This window comes from Phacochoerus africanus, chromosome 3 (genome assembly GCF_016906955.1).
Source record: "Phacochoerus africanus isolate WHEZ1 chromosome 3, ROS_Pafr_v1, whole genome shotgun sequence".
Taxonomy (NCBI): domain Eukaryota; kingdom Metazoa; phylum Chordata; class Mammalia; order Artiodactyla; family Suidae; genus Phacochoerus; species Phacochoerus africanus.
In genome coordinates this window covers 199,519,602-199,542,120 of record NC_062546.1, presented here as the reverse complement: position 1 = coordinate 199,542,120, position 22,519 = coordinate 199,519,602, and the positions used below count along the sequence as shown (strand labels likewise).

Here is a 22,519-nt window from a genome sequence, read left to right as displayed (position 1 = left end):
ATGGACGTCAAACAAAAGCTCTGAAAAGGATGCAACAAAAATAATTCAGTCGGAAGAACAGCTGCTTTAGCCACAGGGTTGGAACAGGAGAACCTGGAGATGGGTAGAGGGGTGAGTCTCAGGAAGAGAGTACGGAAGCCCATCCATGCAGCCCTTGACCCTAGTAATCTTAGCTCAGCCTGATCTGTTCCCAAACTTTAGAGCCAAGTCCAGAGCGCTCCAGGCTTCAGGAAACACACAGGCACACCTGCATGCACCCACCTGCAGGGGCACATACGCAGGGGAAGCCAATGAAAGGAAATAGAGCAAGGCTTAATAGGGCGATTTTCCCTCAACCATCGGTTATCAATGATCTAATTAACTCCCTGATAGTCTCCAAATGGTTTTATATGTCTCCAAAGAATGCCAAGGACATTGGTGAGGCTGGCTGTGGAATGTGGTAGGGTTTGCCTAGAACTGTGGGGTTTTCTGGGACTTTCCATGTTAAAACCACTACAGTCCTGGACAAACCCCCAGATGCTGACCACCATGGATGTGGGATAGGGGACTTCCTCCAAGTTTCCACACACACGATTTTCAGAGATACCTGCCAAGCTTGGTGCTGAGCATGACCTGTAAAGCCTGAATACTGACCAGCCTTATTCCCAGGCTCCCCACAGTGTAGTCCACCCGCACCTTTGAGACCTCTGGCTCATAGTAGCTGTGTCCTTGTATCAGTGTGCCCTCACTGTCATCCAGGGAAGGCTGTCACTCTGAGGCTGCTCCATTGTCTCGGGGGGCATCCAGCAAAGCTCACCTGCGGGCATTCCAGCCTTGGCTGCTTAAGGACAAAGCTCAAGATGGGGCAATAGGACTTTCTGAAGAAACTTCTGGGCCATACGACCCAAGGAGTAAGGAAGGAAGAACAGACCAAGGGTTGCACAATAAGCCCAGCTGCATGTGAAAAGCCATAATTTTTCTGATGGGAAAGAAAATGTGCCTTTCCCGTCAGGATCATCTGAAAGGTCAGTGAGGCCACTATCACTCTCCCCACCGCCACACTGCATTTTTGGTTTGTGGCCAGAACATCCCCAGCATGGTTTTCCCAACATCCTTCCTCCCTCCGATCTACACCACCTCCCTCTTTCTTGGGGAGAGACAGCTCATCACCAAGTTCCTTCTCCTGAGTGAGGATAAACAGCTTACCTAAACTTCCCAGGACCTCCTCTCCTTCCTAAAGCCCATTTTTACTTTAAGCTTGTCTCCAGAAAGGGCCGAGTTCAGTTTCCCTCCTTTGCACACCTTTCCACACCCACTCAACAACCAGCAGGATGTGATTCATGCAAAAGGAACCAGGCCAAAAATACTCAGAGATAAATAATAGCCCTTGGCTGGAGTTTCAAGGGCAAGTTCATCTACAGGTCACAGAAGGGCAAACTACAGAGATTGTGTTCTCTTGGCCAGTGTGGAGTCCAGGCCAGCTCTTATGGGATTCAGTAAAGGGGAGCTCATCCCTACTTGGCAAAACTTCCCCTTCACCTTTCCCTGACTTCACAGTCTCTGGATTGGCCAAAGAGCAAAGCAACGTGTTAAATGAAATAAATCTTGATCCCCCACCCTGATCCTGTTCCAAAAATATGACTCCTCCCCCCAAGTGAAAATACTTGCCCATTCCAAGTAGACTTTTAATATAAGTCCTGACTTTTGCAGACAGCTTAGTATTTTTAGTTCCAAGCTTTTATTAGATTTTCCCTTCCCAATGCATTTTGTTTTGCAAGAAGCCTCATTAGTATGTTGGAAACATATTGCTTATCTTTCTACACACAGAGCCACTTACGAACATTGAAAGCCTTCTTGCTCACCACTCTTTCTTCTCCTCATCACTTCAAGTCTATTCTCTGTTGGGCTCTGCTCCTCACACCCAACACGTATACATGGATAGTATCTCTGAATGTCTACATGTCCCCAGAGATGGTCCCCCACCCTGATAGAAGATTAACATCTTGAAATTCTTGAATTCTAGGCCTTGGCCCTCCAGGCTGTTCTGCCGTCTTTGTTCATTCAGGCATCCCAAAGGTGCACCCAACACCAGGCTCTGCTTTGTCCACAGACTCCCATGGCCAAATAAATTTGTTTATCTTTGTTCTTGAAAAGCTCAGGACTTTTACCAAGATCATTGGAAAGGGGATGGTCCCTTCTAGAGAAAGGGAGCTGCAGAGTAGCTTTCTTTAATTAATAAAGGGGAGGAAAGATAATAGCAACGTGACAGACCAGCCAAACTCAAAAAGGGGGGAGATGACAATGCAAAATAAAAATAAACTGGAAGAGTATAATCAAATCTATTGACTAAGTGCAAACAAGCAAAATTCAACTATCGAAGGAATCTGCCTGACCCAATTATGAATGTCGGTTCCATGTCATTTAAATAAAAAGAACAAAACTTGAAGATATGGAGTACTGAAGAGGCACTAGGGAAATATAAACAAAAACTATACAGCATTGGTGATATTAAGATCCAAAAAAGTGAAATTTCAAATTAAAAGCATTTTAAATAGAACAAAGAGGAGTTCCCCTCATGGCTCAGCAGTTAACGAACCTGACTAGTATCCATGAGGACGCAGGTTTGCTCCCTGGCCTTGCTCAGTGGATTAAGGATCTGGCATTGCTGTGAGATGTGGTGTAGGTTGCAGACGTGGCTCAGATCCTGCCTTGCTCTGGCTGTGGTGTAGGCCAGAGGCTACAGCTCTGATAGGACCCCTAGCCTGGGAACTCCATATACTGAGGGTGCGGTCCTAAAAAAGACTAAATAAATAAATAGAACAAAGAGAGCCACTATCAGGTAAAATTACCGGGACATTCTCACACCTAAGCTTCTTTGCCCCAAACAAGGCAGCAACCAACATGTAGTCATTCACAAAAGGGAAAAAATATATCAATTAATGACATAAAAATGCTATCAAGAAAGGTAGTTGATGTAGCCTATCCATTTAACATCCTAAATAAAGAAGGAAATCATTTGAATAAAGACCGTGGGCCAAAAAAAAAAATAATTAAAATAAAATAGCAAACACAATGCAAAGTGATGAAACGAAAATCTCCTTGGAAGTGCTGGCAGTTTTCTTTCCTTTGCCCTGAGATATGCCCATTGGTTTTATGATATTTTGCCCCTTCCTTTTCCTCTGTCTAAAAGAGACACACTGACGGTTTTCTGTACAGTTAGGTTTTCTCATCTTACTTTCAGAAAATCAGCATCTCCTTCTTTCTTCACCAGACCACCCCACCAAACCCAAATGGGTCCAATGGGCCATGGGGTATCAGAATCTCATTGCCACGAGATCTTTGAGATCTCTCTGTCCACTTTACAGGAGAGGAATCAGAGCCGCACAGGGGGACCCAGTCTCACAGCAGTGAGGTAGATGCATGGATTGGGGCATCTGATTTCTCATCTGGTGCTCTTCTTGCTCCCCAAAGTTTCTGCTTGCTATGACCTTTACGTGGTCATTTAAAATGTGAGTGATGCAAAGTAGACTATCCATGTGCCACTTCTGAGGAAACTACTTGAGAAGGGTTTCAACTGAATGAAAATTGAGTCAGCACAAAGGTGTTCAGATGGGAGGAGATGAAGAGCTAAAGAAATGATGATGAGCAGCAAACCTTGTAATACTTACACTCAAGTCTAATGATAATGTGACCATGAACTATCCATTGATCAATAAGAAGAGCCATGTCACCTAAGAGGAGATATTTAGTGGTTCACAATGGAACAGTCAGTGAGAGAATAAAAATATTCCCTGTATCTCCTCTTGGGGATGAGGAAGAGATGTCCTGGTTTGGGCTCTCAGGAAGCAGGCACTGGGACAGAATTTGGGGTGCAAGATGTTTTTAGGAGTCAGTACCCATGTTAGGTGCTGAAATGTGTCCCACAAAAAGATATGAAGTCCTAACACCCAGTACCTGTGAACATGACCTTTAGCAGAGGTAATTGAACTAAGGTCACTGGGGTGGACTCTGATCCAACATGACAGGTGTTCATATAAAAGGAAAATGGCTCGTGGAAACAGAGATGCATGGGGGGATGACAGAGGCAGAGACTGGAGTGAGGCAGCTGTATTTAAAGGATACAAGGGCCACCATCAGAAGCCAGGAGGAGGAAAGAAAGAATGCAGTCCAGAGCCTTGAGGGAGCAGGGCTCTGCCAATATGTTGATTTGGACTCTTAGCCTGCAAAAGTGTGAGAGGATAAATTTCTGTCATTTTAAGCCAGGCAGTTTAGAGACTAACACAACTTTTGAGAGGAGGGAAGAGGAAGCACAATCTGGCAAGTAAAGGAAGAACTCAGACTTCTGTGAAGGACTCCCAAATCCCAGGCCAACTCAGTGAGAAGCTAGCCCATCACTCATTCATGGGCTGTGTGCAGCCCCAGGGAGGCCAGGGCCCAGGGCGAGGTAGCTCTCTGCAGAGGCAGACCCTGAAAGGGCTGGCAGCCAGAGGTGTCTGCGGACCATGCTTGTAATGATGAGCAACCTCCCCTCCCTGAGGGGGGATCTGGGTAGCACAGAACCAAGTCCAGTACAGTAACCAAAGGGAAAGTGGCTGGATAACAGGATGGCATAAAGTCATATTATTTTTTAATGGAAATATATGGATTTTCATGATTTAAAAATAGGTAATTATGAGCAAAGTTAATGTAGAATAAAAATTTTTAATTAGTAGGAAAAATAGAATTTTAGATTTTATTAATACAGCACGAAGGAATGAATAAAAATAAATGCATTAGCAATAAATGCAATTAATAGTAAACAGATATGAGAGTTCCCGTCATGGCTCAATGGAAATGCATCTGACTAGCATCCATGAGGACACAGGTTCAACCCCTAGCCTCACTCATGGGTTAAGGATCTGGCATTGTTGTAAGCTGTGCTGTAGGTTGCAGATGCAGCTTGGATCCCAAGTTGCTGTGGCTGTGGCGTAGTCCAGCAGCTACAGCTCTGATTCGACCCCTAGCCTGGGAACCTCAATATGCCATGGGTACCGCCCTTAAAAAAAAAAAAAGGCAATACAACTACAGATGTGATAAATTCACTTGAGTAATAAAAAAACAAAAAAAATAATAATAAAAAGGCAAAAAGAAATAGTAAACAGAAATGATGGAAGTAAATCAAATATAAACTTATCACGGTAGATGTGAATTTGTTGAAATCCCCTTTGAAATGATAAAGACTCTTAAATAGGTTAAAAAAAAAAACCCAGTGGACAAAAAGGAACCCTATTACACTGTTGGTGGGAATGTAAATTGGTGCAACCCCTGTGAAAAACAATATGGAGATTCCTCAGAAAACTAAAAATAGAACTACCATTTGATCCAGCAATCCCACTCCTGGGCATCTATCCAGAGAAAACTATGACTCGAAAAGACACTTGTACTCCAGTGTTCATTGCAGCACTCTATGCAATAGCCAAGACATGGAAACAACCTAAGTATCTATCGACAGAGGAGTGGATCAAGCAGACGTGGTAGTTATACACAATGGAATATTACTCAGCCATTAAAAGGAGAGAAATAACGGCATTTGCAGCAACATGGATGGACCTAGAAATTATCATGCTAAGTCAGTCAGACAATGAGACACAAACATCAAATGCTATCACTTTTACATATGGAATCTAAAAAAGGACACAGTGAACTTCTTTGCAGAACGGATACTGACTCACAGACTGAAAAACTTATGGTTTCCAAATGAGACAGGTTGGGGGTGGGGGGATGTACTGAAGGTTTGGGATGGACATGCTGTAAAATTTGGTTGTGATGATTGTTGTACATCTATAAATGTAATTATTAAGTAATAAAAAATGTAATTATTAAGTAATAAAAAAGACATTAAAAAATAAATAATAAAAAATAAAATATGAATCATTCTGGAGTTCCACTGGAAATAAGATTCATCGCTCTCCAAAGGTGATGACAGCCCCTTAGTGGGAGACAGACCCAAGCCCTGGAAAGTGCCTAGGCTCCCATTGGATCCTCAACCCATACTTAAAGAATAAATAAATGAACGCCCACTGACACATTACCTTCTCGAAGACTCCTTCCCAAATCCCCATTTGAAGGAGACCCCCTGATTCCTTCGAGATTTGGAAGAGGATGTGAATATTTTTTCTTTGCATACTTCCAAGACAGTAGGGGAAAAAATTAACCCACAAGCATCGAAGAGAGAGAGATGCATGAACTTTCTGCCCACTGTCAGAACCTGGCTGGCTGGTTATTTGCTTATTAGAGGGAACAGAACAGCAGGATTCAGCTTCCTATCAGAATATCTGGACTTTAACCAGGAACATGAAAGCAATTTTCCCTGCTGGGTCTATAGATGTCAAAGAATTATTCAGCAATCTTGAATCTTGTGAGCCTGACCCAATCACGAGCAAAGTGCATACTGCACAATTTCCTTCTCTGCAAGGAAGGCTGAACCCAGCGCCCAGGCATCTCACACACGTTGCCCCTGATCGATTACTACCCACTGGAGCACACAGAATAAAACGGCCAAAGTACACCTTCCTCAAGCATCCAATAAATGAAAACACCCAGAAGATGTTGCCAAAGATAGTTATAAATTAGTGCTCAGACCCAGAAGACTTGAAGATAGAGGTGAACAAGAGAGGGCGTCTGAGACTACCCCAGAGTGTGCCCTCAGCACACCTGCTGCAAGGTCATCTAAAGGATTTGCAAGAATGTAGGCTATACAGTTCCCACTCAATACACACCTGGGATAGTGGGGTTCTGCTAGCGCAGTTGATCCCACCAATAAACACTGTATTGGGCATGATGGGCCTCGGGTAATTATTCACAAAGTCATTTCTGATCAGCCAGACAGAAGCAGAGCTCATAAGGTCCTGGACAGTCACGTCTCTCTGAAGGACTTCCGAGGCAAGGGGCGCATACGGGGAGTAAACCACACTGCAGAGGAAGCCCTCTGACAAGGCAACAAGCATGTTCTTCACCCGCTCCAGGAAGGTCATGTGATCCGAGTTACCGGACAGAGGCCTGGGCACATAGGACAGTGGGTTGGGGCACTGGGTACCCTGAAAGTCCAGTTGGCAAGGCAATCCATTCAGGAAGAACACGGCAGGCAGACCCAGGTACTGGGCCACGATGGGGCCACAGGGAAGGAAAGGGTCTGTGAACACGGCATCGAAGCTGCTTGCTGCCAGGGAGGCCATGAGCTCCTTGTTGTGCAGTAAGTGGGAGCAGGCGGACAAAAGCAGAGCCGAGTCCTTTTTGACTTTCTTATATATTTTGAGCATGCGTTGCAGGAAAGGATCATTCTCAAAAATGGTATGCCCCAGGCTGATAAAAGCCTCTCGCAGGTCCTCCTTTTGGAACGGCACGGGGTACGTCTTCAAGGTGTAAAATGCTCCTTCTTTAATGTACATGGAGGCGTCAGGCGCTACGACCACTGTGTCGTGTCCCTTCTGTTGCAGCTGCTGGATGACGCCCACCATGCTCAGCCAGTGGCTGCCATCAACCGGGATCACCAAGAGCTTCCCGCCCCAGGACACAGTGGGGCCAAGCGCACACAGTAGCAGGCCCAGGATGAGTGGTCGTAGACCCCCGGACCCCACTGTCATGGTGCCTGTGCCGTGGCTACCAAGACTGTCACCTGCTGGAGGTCTGCCTCTCCCACTTACACAATGCAAGAACTAAATTGTACCACCAAGTTAATGTTTGATTATGTCACATGACTACAGCTGTCAGTCAGCTAGAGGGAGCGGGAAGTTTACTTTTAGAGATAAAGAGGGCTGAACTTTACTGGGTCTCCTCATAAGCAAGAACAGTTCAACTGGCTGGAATTCTTTATCAACCACCCAAACCACAAAATCACTTTTTTTTTTTTTTTTTTGCTGTGGCAAGCAGAAACTTGAGATGGTATCTCAGTTCCCAGATGAGGGAATGAACCCCAGCTGCAGTGTCAAAAGCACTGAATTCTAACCACTAGACCACTGGGGAACTCCCATATGTATGTATGTATGTATGTATTTTTGTCTTTTTAGAGCCTGCACCCACGGCATATGGAGGTTCCCAGGCTAGGGGTTGAATAGGAACTGTAGCTACTGGCCTACACTACAGCCATAGCAACATGGGATCTGAGCTTCATCTGGGACCTACACCACAGCTCACGGCAATGCCGGATCTCTAACCCACTGAGCGAGGCCAGTGCAACCTCATGGTCCCTAGTCGGGTTCGTTAACCACTGAGCCATGTTGGGAACTCCCAAATCACATTCTTCAGTAAATACAGAAGGTATCTTTCAGCCTATTTATTTATTTATTTATTTATTTATTTATTTATTTATTTATTCTCTCTTTCTAGGGCCGCACCCATGGCATATGGAGGTTCCCAGGCTAGGGTTCCAATCAGAGCTGTAGCCGCTGGCTTACACCACTAGCCACAGCCATGCAGGATTCGAGCCGCATCTGCGACCTACAGCACAGCTCACGGCAACGCCAGATCCCTAATCCACTGAGTAAGGCCAAGGATCAAACCCACATCCTCATGGATGCGAGTTGGGTTTGTTAACCACTGAGCCACACCGGGGACTTCCTTTCAGCCTCTTTCACCATCTCCAAGAACTTTCAAATCCATTAGATTATTATTTCCATGGACCAAGAGAGTATTATCTGAGCAGAAAAGAGGCTATGAGATGACGAGGTAGACTTCCTTTCCAGAAATGAACTAGAAGGCTGAATATGCCTTTCAGAAGGGAAAGAACATGGCATTTTTAAGGCCTCCTTTGTCCCATGGAAAGTTTTAAGGACATCCTTCTCTGTAGCTCACTTAAGGCTCCACCCAGCCACCGCATCTTTTTCTGATTCATTCCTCCAGCCAATATCTATGATGCCAGCACAACCCTGGGCCTAGAAACTCCAGCAGAGACCACGAAGATGTGTCTCCAACCTCCCAGGATTTCATGGTCCCTCTAGAGAGACAAACTGACCTATTAAACAGATGAACAGACACACCAGAATGTTGTCTTAACAGGCTAAGGTGGGAATGAAGACTGCTGGAATAGAGAATGATGGGAAAGGAAGACCAACTTGAGTCCATGCTTATGGAAGGCCTTTCTCAGGACAGACCTGTATTCATTCAGGGAGGCAGTAGAAGCACATTCTATAAAGAAGAAAAAATAGATCAGGCAACAAAAGGTAAGCTGTGTGCATCACACAGACCCAAGGTCCGGGGAAAGAAGGCACTGTGAGAAATTCTGATAATCGGTTGAAGGCAAAGGGGCGAGATGAACAAAAGCAAAAGAAGAGTCTGTATTGGCTGAGCCTGTGCTACGTGCCCGGTACGGTGCTATGTCCCTTACAATGCGTCTAACATGATCCTCCAGAACTACGTGCACAGGCTGACACGCTTATCCCTATTTTACAAAGACAGCGAAACTCAGAGACTCGAAGTAATGTGCCAGTGTCCTGCATTTCCTAAGCAGGAGAAGCTCAGCCCCAGGCCCTGGATGTGAAAGCCTGAAAGCCCTGCCTCTTAACCACAAAGGCCTGTGGCCTCTAGCAGGGCCCAAAAAAGGGTATTAGGGCTGAGATGGAAACACACAACCAACCGGAAGTTGGAAGAAGAGCTGTGAGTCCCCCCCTGTCAAAGTGAACAGAGATGGCTGATGGCAGGACCTTGGGATTAAGTAGAATGTACTCAAACAGCAACACCCAGCACTGGGTAGTGCTCAAAAAACATCAGGAGAAGGGTCGGGGAGCAAGTATGGTAGTTGCTGAATGGAAATGCCCCTCCCAAGAAAGGGCAAATCGGGGGGCAGATAGAACTAAGCACCTCACTCTTTCCTTTTGGGGTCAATCATCATTTGTACAAGCCAAGGACGAAAGCACAGAGTTCACATGACCATGGAGCTCACTGGCCCCCCAGACCTGGGCATCTGTTAGGAGGTTCGAGGAGAAACTGCTAAACTAAAGCTGTGATGTCATGTGGGCCCCCCTCCTTCCAGCATTTAGAGTAGGTACTTAGCGTCCCTTCTCCCTGTACCACCATCCTTCCTCCGCAGACCTCCAGTCTAGTGTGTGTTCATTAAGGGTGCACACCTGTGCACAGGCCCACACCCATGCACTCTGAAGCTCCCTCCCCTCCATGCCCTGCCCCAAGCACTCAGCAGTTCTCCAGGACCGAGATTCTGAGTGAGCAGAAAAGAGGTAGCAATGCTTTGGCTCACGAGGATGCACTCATCTGCCATTCTGAAATTCACAGTCCGATTTAAACGTGAAGGGCAGTGACTCTTCTGAAGTCTCCGTGTCGTGAGAGTTCGTCTGCAGATTACACAGGGCGATGGGGCTGTAAATACACAATCACGACCGTAATGATTTTATGGCTTTCCTGCATCACACAGAGCCTCAGAACTTTGTGAGATCTCTGTGCACTTGGATGGTTTAGGATCATGATCCTGCCCACGAGCCAGGAAATGTTCTTTACTTATGTGAATCGCAGGCAATCCACACCCACCTGCTCAAGAATTACAACCAAGAACCACTACAAAGAAATTCAACAAAGCTCCTGCCCTGAAACCTGAGCAAACCTGACCCTCAAAAGTCATTGTTAATTCCCCCACTCATCAAATATTTATGGGAAGTCCTGGCCTTCCCAGAATGATGTGAGGAGCTGGGGCCAGAAATACAAGTCGAAAATGGTCTGTGCCAGCCAAGAGGGTGCTGGTGGACCAAAAAACAGGCAATTACAGGGCAGGGTAAGATGTGCCCTGGTGCAGGAACATGAGTAGCCATGGAAATACAGAGTGGAACGGCGATGTGGTCCAGCTTTGGGGCTGCTGAAAAGTGGGGCATCCGCAAGAGCATTCCTGGAACCGACTGGAAGGTGATTTCTTTTAAAGCTGAAGCCAATAACCAAGAAACCCACCACTCCACACACTCCAAGCCCCTCTGATGGAATCAGATTGAAGCTGCTTGTTACAAAACTAAAACGTTCATGAACTATTCCACTGCCCTCTGGATAATTTGCGGGACCTCCTAGGGGAAAACAAATCCTTGATATTCTATAGAATGTTGCTTTATTCTGCCTCGTACTCTTTAGCGGTTTGCCTATTTGTCTCTGTCACAAGACTCTCTTTCTGTCTCTGCCTGTATCTGCAGAGAGATAAATATTCACACACGTGCACACGCACGCACACGCGCACACACACACACATCTACAGGTGCAGTTTCAGCTTTGGAATCACTCTCCCTCAGGTGGCTGGCCACAGTTTTGCAGACAGTAAGACTCAAATGTTTCTGTAAGGATGTGACATCCCTTCTCCTTTTGTTCTAGGGCCCATATGCAAGCAAACAAGTGCTGAAGCCAGATGATTCTACCACTGTTTCTCAGACCCAGCCACCAGGGTCCTGCTTTACAGCCTGGGCTCTCAATTTCCCCTAATCCCTACCTACCCCTTTTAATTCTCTGCATCAGCTGTTCCCAGAACAGCCCCATGTCACCACCACCCCTAAAACCTTGGTTAACAGGTTAGGGCCCAGGATAGAACTGACTTCTCAGCCTCGCCCTCGGAACTCCTTGGAGTGGACCCCAGCCCACCTGCCCAAACTCATTCTTCATCTCTAGCCCCTCTGCCTGACCCCTCCGTCAGCCCCTTTCCCTTTTGCCATTCTGGGTCACCTAACTCTGCCAAAAGACACCTTGTACTTTTCCATATTGCTTTGTTCACACTGCACTCTACTCCCAGTCTGCTTCCTACTACCGTTTATCACATGCTTACCAAGTTCCACGTTTAGGGCTTCAGCCTCTGGAGGTGATATGAGAGCACTTTGTCCTGGTGAAATAGTGCACCCTTTTAGCTCTGTTACCCTTTATGATGAAATGCTGAGAGTTCATTGGTTAATCATTTCCTCTTAGAACTAAATGACCTTTATTGGTGTTGCCTCATTTATCAAAGCAAAGAATACGAGGTCAGAGAATGAGGAGAAAGTGGACAGAAGTCAGATGTCACAAATGCCAAAAGGAAAATCATGGTTGGGATAGAGCAGTTTTAGTAGAAATAATCGCTATGCCCCAAGTTTATCCACAGCGATGTTAACATGGCCAACAAGTTTTAATCATTTTGGCATACTAGACCAAGAATTCACAAACTAGAGCACTGGGGGAGCCCCAAGAATTCTTCAGAGAATTTTTCAAAGCTAAAACTATTTCCATAATAATGCCATTTGACTTTTCCCCTCTCATTATCACTTACATGTACAGTGGTATTTCTCATGGCTACAGGACATGTGGTGTAGCAGCAGCCTGGATGCAGGAGCAGATAGAGAAATGTAGCACTTCTACTAAACCAGAGAAATAAATGTAGGAAAAATTGTTAAAAATGCCACTCTTCATTGAATTTATTTTTTTTTAATATAATTTATGGAGTTCCTGCCGTGGCTCAGTGGTTAACAAACCCGACTAGGATCCATGAGGACCGCAGTTGGATCCCTGGCCTCGCTCAGCGGGTTAAGGATGCGGCGTTGCCATGAGCTGTGGTGTAGGTTACAGTTGAGCCTTGGATCTGGCGTTGCTGTGCCTGTGGTGCAGACTGGCGGGTACAGCTCCGATTCCACCCTTAGTCTGGGAACCTCCATATGCCACAGGTGCAGCCCTAAAAAGACGAGACACTATATATATATATATATACACATATACATATATATATAAGCATGTAATGCATTTACGTTTATTAGGTTGACTGATTATTTTAATATATAATGGAGTAAGTATTGCTAGATATAACCCACACAAACAAAACCAAAAGGGTCCCGAGGGCCAGAAAGTTGGAGAAACGTTGTCCTAGACAAACGATGTGGCTGTCCTTCAGCCCACGGCGGGACTAAACTCATTCCTATTCCTCTAGCTCTACCTCAGGCTGATGTAAAGCCTCCTTCACGGCATTTTTTCCCGGAGCAGCCGGAGCCCCCGCCCGTATCCGAGCGGGCGGAGCGAGTGAGTGGGCGGGGCGAGTGAGTGGGCGGGGCCTCACACTGGGACGTGCGCTTTGCGTTCTGGGCACGCGGCCTCGGCCAATGAGACTCGGGCTTCGTCACAAGGCGCGCTCCTCGCGGGCGGCCCGGCCTGCCCGCGCCCCCGGCTGCCGGTGCCGCGCTCGCGTTGCCCGAGGCCCCTGGGCCGATCCCGGCCGCCCGGCATGGTGGACTACTACGAGGTGCTGGGCGTGCCCCGCCAGGCCTCGTCCGAGGCCATCAAGAAGGCCTACCGCAAGCTGGCCCTCAAGTGGCACCCGGACAAAAACCCTGAGAACAAGGAGGAGGCGGAGAGGAGGTTCAAACAGGTGGCCCAGGCCTACGAGGTCTTGTCCGACGCCAAGAAAAGGGACGTCTACGACCGCTGTGGCGCGGCGGGAGTGGAGGGCCGCGGCGGCGGCAGGCCCTTCGAACGCCCCTTTGAGGGCGTCTTCAGCTTCCGCGACCCGGCCGAGGTCTTCAGGGAGTTCTTCGGGGGCTGGGACCCGTTTTCCTTTGACTTCTTCCCAGACCCTCTTGAGAACATTATGGGGGGTCGGAGGAGCTCCCGAGTGAGCAGAAACAGAGGGTCTGCACCCCTTTTCTCCACCTTCAGTGAATTTCCAGCATTCAGAGGTGGTGTGTCTTCTTTTGATACAGGATTTACTTCCTTTGCTTCCTTGGGGAATGGGGGCCTTTCTTCCTTCTCCATGTCTTGTGGTGGTGGCGGTGGTGGGAGGGGCACCTTTAAGTCCATGTCGACTTCCACCGAAATCATTAATGGCAAAAAGATCACCACCAAGCGAATCATTGAGAATGGCCAAGAGAGGGTAGAAGTGGACGAAGACGGAGAGTTAAAGTCCCTGATAATAAATGGCAAAGAGGAGTTGCTGCGAATTGACCCCAGGTGATTCCGATCCACATTTAAATTCCAGCACATTTTGAGGAATAGAAGGATGTTCTCTTTTTTTTTTTTTTTTTTTTTGACGATAGCAGGTGAACTTTACTTTCAAAACAACTGTACTCAAGAGTTTATAAACCGTTCATGACAAGGCCTATTTGTTGTTACACTTGGGACCACAGAATAAGACTTCTGTTTTACTTTAAAACTGTTATAAATAACTTCGTGCACTTTGCTATTTATTAAACATAACCCTGAGGGAGACAGTGATTATATTATAGTGCTAAGACAAAATGTTCACCATATCACCTTGAACCTTGCCTTTCCATTTCGCTTGAAGTGAGCCAAGTGGATTGATCTGAAGTTTACTTACATTTATTTTATTTTATTTTATTTTATTTTATTTGTCTTTTTAGGGCCACACCTGCAGCCTTTGGAAGTTCCCAGGCTAGGGGTCAAATCGGAGCTGTAGCTGCCAGCCTACACCACAACTACGGCAGCTCGGGATCCGAGCTGCTTCTGTGACCTACGCCACAGCTCACAGCAATGCCAGATGCTTAACCCACTGAGGAAGGTTAGGGATCAAACCTTCGTCCTCATGGGTGCTTTGTCAGATTTGTTTCCTCTGAGCCATGAGGGGAACTCCTGAAGTTTACTTACATTTTGAATCAGTTTTACTTAAATTTTTCTTAGCACAAAGTAGTCAGAGATATGAATATATTAATGGCACTTCTGGCTTAAAGATGGGTTTTAGTTCCACGTAAATGCTGATGACATAGTAAGAGTTAACCATTTAGGTATAATGTTAAGCTGAGGCTTGTTTGAAGCAGAGAAACAGGAAAAGGTGATGTATTCATTTCCTGTGGCTGCTCTTAACAAATTACCACAAACTTGGTGGCATAAAAAAATGCATATTTATTCTCTAAAAGATCTGGAGTTCAAAAGCCTAAAATTGGTTTCACTGGACTGATGTCGGTGTTAGCAGGGAACAGGGTCCCTCCAAAGGCTTGGGCAGAGGGTCCCATCGTGGCTCAGTGGGTAATGACCCTGACCAGCATCCATGACGACGCAGGTTCGATCCCTGGCGTGGCTCGCTGGGTTAAGGATCTGGCGTTGCCATGAGCTGTGGTGTTGGTCACAGACATGGCTAGAATCCCCTGTTGCCAGGGCTCTGGTGTAGGCCAGCGGCTACAGCTCCAATTTGACCCCTGGCCTGGGAACCCCATATGCCCCCAGGGCAGCCCTAAAAAACAAAAAGAAAATGAAATGAAATAAGATAAAATAAAATAAAATAAAACAAAGGCTTTGGCAAAATACTGAAGTGAATTCCTCATGGTAACACAAGTGGTTAATAGCATCCTTAGGACGCCATTCAGATTGCTTGACTTAACCAATTAAAAACAAAACAAACAAAAAAAAAACTGGTGCTGATGAATCAAAACCATAGTGCAGATCTCATGGCTAGCCTGTACTCAAATTGGTGCTACAACTGGGATTGCTGGAAATGGAAAAACCGTTTCCATAAGACTACACAACACTGTCCCATTGCCATGTGCAGGATGTAGCTCGTTTCAAAACAGGTGAACAAAAGCCAGAAATATTGGAAGGCTTGGAATATGGCAAGTTTGGAATAGCGATTGAGTAATGCAACACACACAGGTCTAAGAGGGTAGCTTTCTTTTGGTACAGGTTCTGCCTTAAAGTCTTTTTGAGCATGGTTGCCTTAAGATAATCCATTAGCAAATGTGCCATCCACCTGGGTCATCGCCAAGGAAAGGTGTGTATAAGGCATGCAAGCAGAAAAGGAAAAACAAAACAAAACAAAACAAAACAAAAACGAAAAAACTGGACAGACTGAAAATGGAGCAAGTTCTCAGTCCTTTACAGAAAACTCATGTTTTCACACACTGTTAACAAACTGAGAATCTTGAGATCGAGTTTGGATACCCTGTGGTCCTTGAAAAGCCAATCCGCATGGAATGACAGGCAAGCAGCACACAGCAGGAACAGAGACTCGGCTACCACTCTTCCAGAGGGGCACACAGAATCTGGTAAAACCGTATCAAATAAAGTCCTCGGGCAGTGCTGAGGTGCCTGGGCAGTGCTGTTTCTGTACTCTGTACGGGAAGTGTCAGAACAAAAGGACTACTGGGGCTTTTCAAAAATGAGTTCACGCGCTTGCCAGACAAGGGAACGCACACCAGTGGAGACATTCATAGGGGTGGAGGGGGGCCGGGAGGGGTGGGAGCAGGGAGAGAAGGGGTATTGGGAGCTTTGAAGGGATAAGAAGGAGCATGCACAGTTTCATGGTGCTTATGCTAATTACAAGTTGAAAATGATGTCTCTGGATGCGGCAGAATAAGTGCATTTGCATCTATACAGTTGGTTAAAATAAGTCCCCGTTGTTCAGGGGTCAGCTAAGTCTCCAGCTGAGTCTGGTAAGAGTCTGGCAATCCAACATGACTTAGAAGTCACGGGTCTTTGACAGCTCTGGGTAGTGATCATGGTTGACGGCAAAGACGGCATTCCGTTTTGATGTCTTCTAGATTAGTACTGCTAAGTGGGAAATTTCCCTTTTCCAGAAATAAAACATACTTTCTGTAAAGAATTTTCAACATTGGAAACTCTTTTTCCAATGTCCTGGCTCAAAAGAGTCACACTGCTGTTGGTTGGCCTGTTTATCAGCATTCCTCCTTCCTGGGACAATGCAGAAGGGACTCTCAGAGCGGAAGAAATCTATTTCCTCTGGGGCAAAAATGACCACCTTAAGTCCCTTGCACCGGATTCCCTCCATGGAATTCCCACTGAAAACCCTAACACCAAGCAGGGAGAGGCCTGTTGCTGTGAGCCCCAAGAGACCTGCAGACCTGTGGTCATCGCAGGAGAATCCAAATAGCCAAGCACCTTCCCGCTACAGCTCCACTCTTAACAGTTTTTACTCTACCTTATCGCATACAACAGCCTTCAGAAGAGAGAGTACTTTCTTCAAATAACCATCAAGAATCAGCCTTCTTTCCCCCATGAGTCCACTCTTCTGTCTCCAGAGAGGAAGTCCTTTTTCATCTTGGAAAGTCACTCACCCAAATCCTTGCTTCTTTAGGAATGTCTAATTCCACTTTTTCATCCTACTTGCTCAGCAAACACAGATTCATCTCCTCTGCTCCCACTCTTCTTTAACCCTTTTCAGGATGATTCCAACTGCCACCAATCACTATAGTCAGCAATCTCATATACTACACTCTGGGAAATAGTCCAAGACCTCATTAACGAAATAGGATCTTCTCCATCTTTAGCCTATACAGCTGAATTTTGGACTCCCTAGTTACTTATTAAACTCTTTCCTCCCATTAATATGCAACTTGTGTCCCAATCAGAAATAAGCCTTGTTAGGATGGAGCTATCTAAGGGGACTTCACTCTGAAGAGATGCACACAAAATGTTGTACATTCCTGGGCCCAGGGCACAAGGCGTAGTCTGAAAGGAGCTTGGGTCAGATCCACCTGCTGACCTCGGGGAGCCTCCCTGAGAGCCACGAGGCAACTGGAGGTCATCCTGGGGATATCGACACTGGCAAGAGCCATTTGGGGGAGCTCCACTCTACTCAGATGACTCTGGTGCTAGAAAGTGCCATTTTGGACTCTCCCTCTTGCTTATTTATTAGCCCTCGTAACACTAACCTGTGAACACCAGTACTGGGATACCCCAGGCCAAGGAGCTAGCTGAGTAGGAACAGAGACGCACCCACGGCCAACTGCCTTAGGATCCCCTGAGTCCCCAGTCACCTGGGGTCTGGCCCCATCCACCAGAAGGCCCAAGACCTGGCTTGTCCACCAGAAGGCCCAGGACCCAGGCCCACCTACCAGTGCACCAGCACTAGCCCAGAGATCCCATGGGCCCTTGCCCCACCTCCCAGCAGGACAGCACAGGCTTTGGGACACCCCCGGCCCCACAACCAACTCATAAGTTTATCAGCTGATTTCTTGGCAGAAACTCGACAGGCCAGAAGGGAGTGGCCCTATATATTTAAAGGATGGAAGCAAAAAACCTACAACCCAAAGTGCTCTAGCTGGCAAGGCTTTCACTCAGATTGATTCAAAGGAGAGACTAAAAGTTTTGCAGACAAGGGAAAGCTAAGAGTTGAGCACCACAAAACCAGCTTTATGAGAAATGTGAAAGGGTGGTCTCCAAGTGGAAACGTACACAACTAGAAATATCAAAATTACAAGAGGACAAATGTCTTTGGTAAAGGCAAATATATACTATACATATCAACCATGTATCGAGCTAGCAAAAAGATTAAAAGACAAAAGTTGTAAAAAATCATCTACATCCGCGGTAAGTATTTAACGGATACCCAAAACAAAAATATGTGAAATACGATGTCAAAACAATAAATTGTGGACGGAGAGTAAACATGCAGTGTGGTTACCATGTGTCTGACCTTAGGAGATCAACAACTGACCATCACATATATATAGACTGCTATATATAAACCTCATGGTAACCACAAACCAAAAATCTGTGATACGGAGAAAGAGAAAGAAACCCATCCATAACACCAAAGTCCGTCTTCACATGGCTACAGAAAAGCAAAAGGAGAAGGAACAAAAAAGAACTATTAACAAAAACTCCAAATAAAATGGTGATGACAATGCACCTATCAATAGTTGCTTTGACTGTACATGGACTAAATGCTTCGACAGAAAGACACAGAGTGGCTAAAACGATACAAAAACAAGACCTAGACATGTCTTCACGTCAGATCTAAAGACACATGCAGACTGAAAGTGGAGGGATGGAAAAAGTATTCCGTGCAAACAGAAATCAAAAAGCTGGGGTCGGACTCTTACACCAGACCAAACAGACTTTGAAGAAAAAGACCATGACAGAAGACAAAGAAGGACACTCCCTAATGATCGAGGGATCAATCCAAGAATAAAATGTAACCATTGTAAAAATATATGGCCCCAACGTAGGAGCACCTAAATACAAAAAGAAAATATTAGCACACACCAAAGGCGAGGTGGACAGTAAACAGTAAACGACAAGAGTAGGGCACTTTTGAACCCCACATACGTGAATGGACATGTCCTTCAGACAGAAAGCTATGGAAACCCTGACCGTAAACGACACATTAGACCTATCGCACATAACAGATACACATAGAACCTTCCACCCAAAAGCAGTAGCCTGCACATTCCTTCACGTGCACATGCGACAGAGTCCAGGATAGATCATATGTCAGGCCACAACGTATGTACTGGAACCCTGGAACCCCTGGGGAGAGCTGGACCTCTGGGAGGATGGTGTTAGCTTCACGGAGACGGGAGCCCTGGGGAGAAGTGGGGCTGTGGGGAGGGAGGAGCATGTGTTCCTGGTGCCTGTGAAACACCAGGGAGATATGTTCAAGGCAGATGACTTGAGCAGTCCGGAGCAGAGGAGGGGTCTGGACTGCACAGGTGGACTCGCAACCATCAGCACATGGTGGTGAGTGAAAACAAGTCCGGAGTGACATTCAAAAAAGGAAAGAAAATGGGAGCGATTTATACCCAAACCTACGACATCCAGAAGATGTTTTGTTTATGAGCTTCAAGTCTTCCTTGTTAAGAAAACAGAAAGGAGCTTAATGTCTACCTAAGGAAAGTAGAAAAACAATTATCAAAACTCCAAAGGAAAGATGATACCCCTAATTTAAAAAAATAAGCTGAATCAAGGAAATCGAAAGTGGAAACGGTAAAAAAGACTGAGCCCATACAAAACTTACTTCTTTGAGAAGACCAAACAATGATTCCACCTGTCATAAATCTTAAGAAGGAGAAGAAACAAACATCTAAGAGATTTAGACTTTAATGTCTCATGCTTTGAGAAAATGTGCCATAAACGCTTAATGGAGTCGCATCTAAGGGTAAACCAAACCAAACAAATAAGAGTGACAAAATTCCAAAGTAAAAAACAATTTAGTGGAACAGAAATGATGATGGTGTGCTTATCACGTATAATACTGGAGGATTTCAGTGTAAATCACCTTCCGTGTAAGAAATAAATTGGCACAAACACAACTGAGTGCCTCTAGGTGACACACCTTGTCCTGCTCCGCACTTTCAACATAGGGAAAATAGACAATATCTATTGGGTCTTCGCTGTGATTTATCAAGGCCAGAGTGGTTAGGTCACCTGCCCAACGACATTCAGCTAGAAAAATGGATGTGAAGACGCGAACCAACACAGCTAACTCTGCAGAGTATAGTCACATAGAAAAACTAAAAAGGGTACCGATTACGTTTTAAGTGCCTTCCTTCTTTTCACTTTTTACAAACCTAATAGATAAGATGTGTAGTTTATAATTGGACAAGTGAGTTGCATAAAGAAAGAAGAAAACCGAGGAAAATAGATCCCTTGTGGGGTGAACCAAAAAGAAAATTGAAGCTTGAGTCCTTTGCCATAATACACACATTAACAAAGAGAGATATAAAAGTAAGGATATAGAAACTATGAAATCTAAGGTCATAGAACTTAATATAAATTCAGCGAACATGACCTATCTGGGCAAAAAAGATGGCTCCCTTAGTGGATTACGAAACAAATCCTGTCCCTAAGAGGCCTACTTCAATTGGACCCAAATATTCAGGCTCAATGTGAGAAGACTCTGAAGTGGGGAGGAAAGCAGTAGTTCCCATCGTGGAAACTTGGGGTGTGGTGGCTCCTGGTGGGGTAGGTTTGCTAATGTAGGCAGCCCCTCCTACAAAACTTTCCTCTTTGAGATGCACTTCTCACGGTCACTGCCCCCACCTTCACTGCATTGGTGGGCTCCGTTGCATCTCCTCTCTAGCTCACACCACCATCATTTGATGCCTTCCGTGTCCCACGTAGAAGACCCATCTGACATGCCATCCAACTCTGCCACAGCCCTGCATCATACTCCAGACACCAACTCCTGGTCAGAAGATTTCTCATCAGCACAACTCCTTCTCTGAAAAGCTGCACTCGATTATTTCCTTCTCTCATCACAGAGACCCCAGCTTCTCTCTCCAGAAGTGTCTCACTTCCACTTAATTTAATCGACCTCCCTGAAACTTCTGCTTCCTTTGCGTGTTAGGTCTCCTGTGACCACACCTCAATCCCTTCCAACACGGGATCACTAAGCACGATCGGGTCAACCAATGCAATCAATTACCTCGGGCTTTCATCCTTCCAATGATCACCCTCAAGTAAAAACCCCTGAGGGCTGGGCTCACAGATCAAGTTCTCTGCTCCTACCTGGCTGGAGAAAATCCTACAACCGCTGCAAAAGGACAATCTCGGCTGAATGGCACCTTTGCTTGTTAGTCCAATTACAGACCTTCAACCCTGACTGTCATTCCTCTCCGTGGCCATTGTAAACCTTTACTACACTGCTGGAGGCACTTTAACAATTCATCTCACCAAAGGCTGTTAGAAGGAGAATGAGCGGCAGAAATGTTTAGAAATCTCCGTAGATAGGTAAGCACCTGGAAGGAAGGGGTATTTTTTAATGTGTCCCACTTGAAACATTGACCGAAGAAACGCATCAATACGGACCTGAGACAATGGTGTCCTGTTGGCACAGTTGATACCCCCAATGAAGACCATGTTGGGCATGATTGGCCGGGGGTAATCCATCACAAAGTCTCCTCTGAAGAGCCACACGGATGCAGAGCTCAAGACATCCACCAGCGACACCTCTCTCTGCAGAAGCTTGGAAGCCATTTGTCCATAAGGAGTGAAAGAAACATGGCAAATGTACTTCAGGGCCAGAGGGTAGAGCATGTTCTTGACCCTTTGAAAGAATGTCATGTGGTCTGAATTCATCGTTAATAATCTAGGAACATACGAGAAAGGGTTTGGGCATGCTGTGCCCTCAAAGTCTAAGTCACACGGAACAGAGCGCAAAAAGAACACAGCAGGAATGGACAGGTACTTAGCCAGCACGGCCCCGCAGGGGTAGACAGGGTCCGTTAAAACCACGTCGAAGGAACTGGCGTTCAGGTCCCTGATCAGGTCCTTGTTATACAGCAGCTCCTCACAAGACCTTTCAAACATCAAAGACCCTTTTCTCAAAGATACCATCGTCGTCCAAAACATTGTTAGAAAATTTACTTTTTCAAAAAGCAGATGAAAATGGCCCACCATGAGGTCATCAAACTCGTCCTGGGTGTAGGGAGTGGCATAGCTCTTCACAGTGAAAAAGTCCTCTGCCTTGATGTGCATGTTCACCTCTGGCGAAAGGACCACTGCTTGGTGGCCTCTGGCATGGAGCGCCTGCACGGCCTTCCGCATGCTGAGCCAGTGGCTGCCCTCCATGGGGACCACGAGCACCTGCCCGCCCTCGGCCCAGGGTACGACCACGCACAGGCAGAGCAGCAGTCCAGCGAGCATCGGCAGGGGAGCCTGGAAGCCCACGGCCATCTCGGCAGAAGCCGCAAACAACCGGCTTTCCAGGTCAGCCTGTGCCTCCTATATTTGTTTTCTTTCTTATCATTAAGGCACAAATAAGCAAAATGGCACGTAATTGGCAGGCAGTGTGCCCTCCTTACATTAATCATTACAGGACAAATCCATCCCTATGTTTCATCATGTCTGCTTTCACCCGGGGAAAAGACCAGTCCCCTTT

The 22,519-nt window shown here is 46.0% G+C and overlaps 3 protein-coding genes across 4 annotated transcripts in view; 1 reads left to right on the top strand and 2 right to left on the bottom strand.

Moving 5' to 3' along the window:
* LOC125123666 (UDP-glucuronosyltransferase 1A1-like) overlaps nucleotides 1-22,519 on the bottom strand; it is a 48,034-nt gene that overhangs the window by 7,603 nt on the left and 17,912 nt on the right. Inside the window, exon 1 of one of the 2 annotated variants that reach the window (XM_047773821.1) lies at nucleotides 6,738-7,609. The exons of the other annotated variant lie outside the window; for it this stretch is intronic. Coding sequence (XP_047629777.1) covers nucleotides 6,738-7,601 — 864 coding nt within the window. The 5' untranslated portion in view covers nucleotides 7,602-7,609. Of the gene's footprint in view, nucleotides 1-6,737; nucleotides 7,610-22,519 lie in introns of those variants that run through there. 2 annotated transcript variants of the gene reach the window in all.
* Nucleotides 13,175-13,900, top strand: LOC125123668 (dnaJ homolog subfamily B member 3-like). The gene has a single exon (XM_047773824.1). The coding sequence runs from the start codon at nucleotides 13,175-13,177 to the stop codon at nucleotides 13,898-13,900; it is 726 nt and encodes a 241-aa protein (XP_047629780.1).
* LOC125122344 (UDP-glucuronosyltransferase 1A3-like) lies at nucleotides 21,322-22,485 on the bottom strand. The gene has a single exon (XM_047770531.1). The coding sequence runs from the start codon at nucleotides 22,312-22,314 to the stop codon at nucleotides 21,322-21,324; it is 993 nt and encodes a 330-aa protein (XP_047626487.1). The 5' UTR covers nucleotides 22,315-22,485.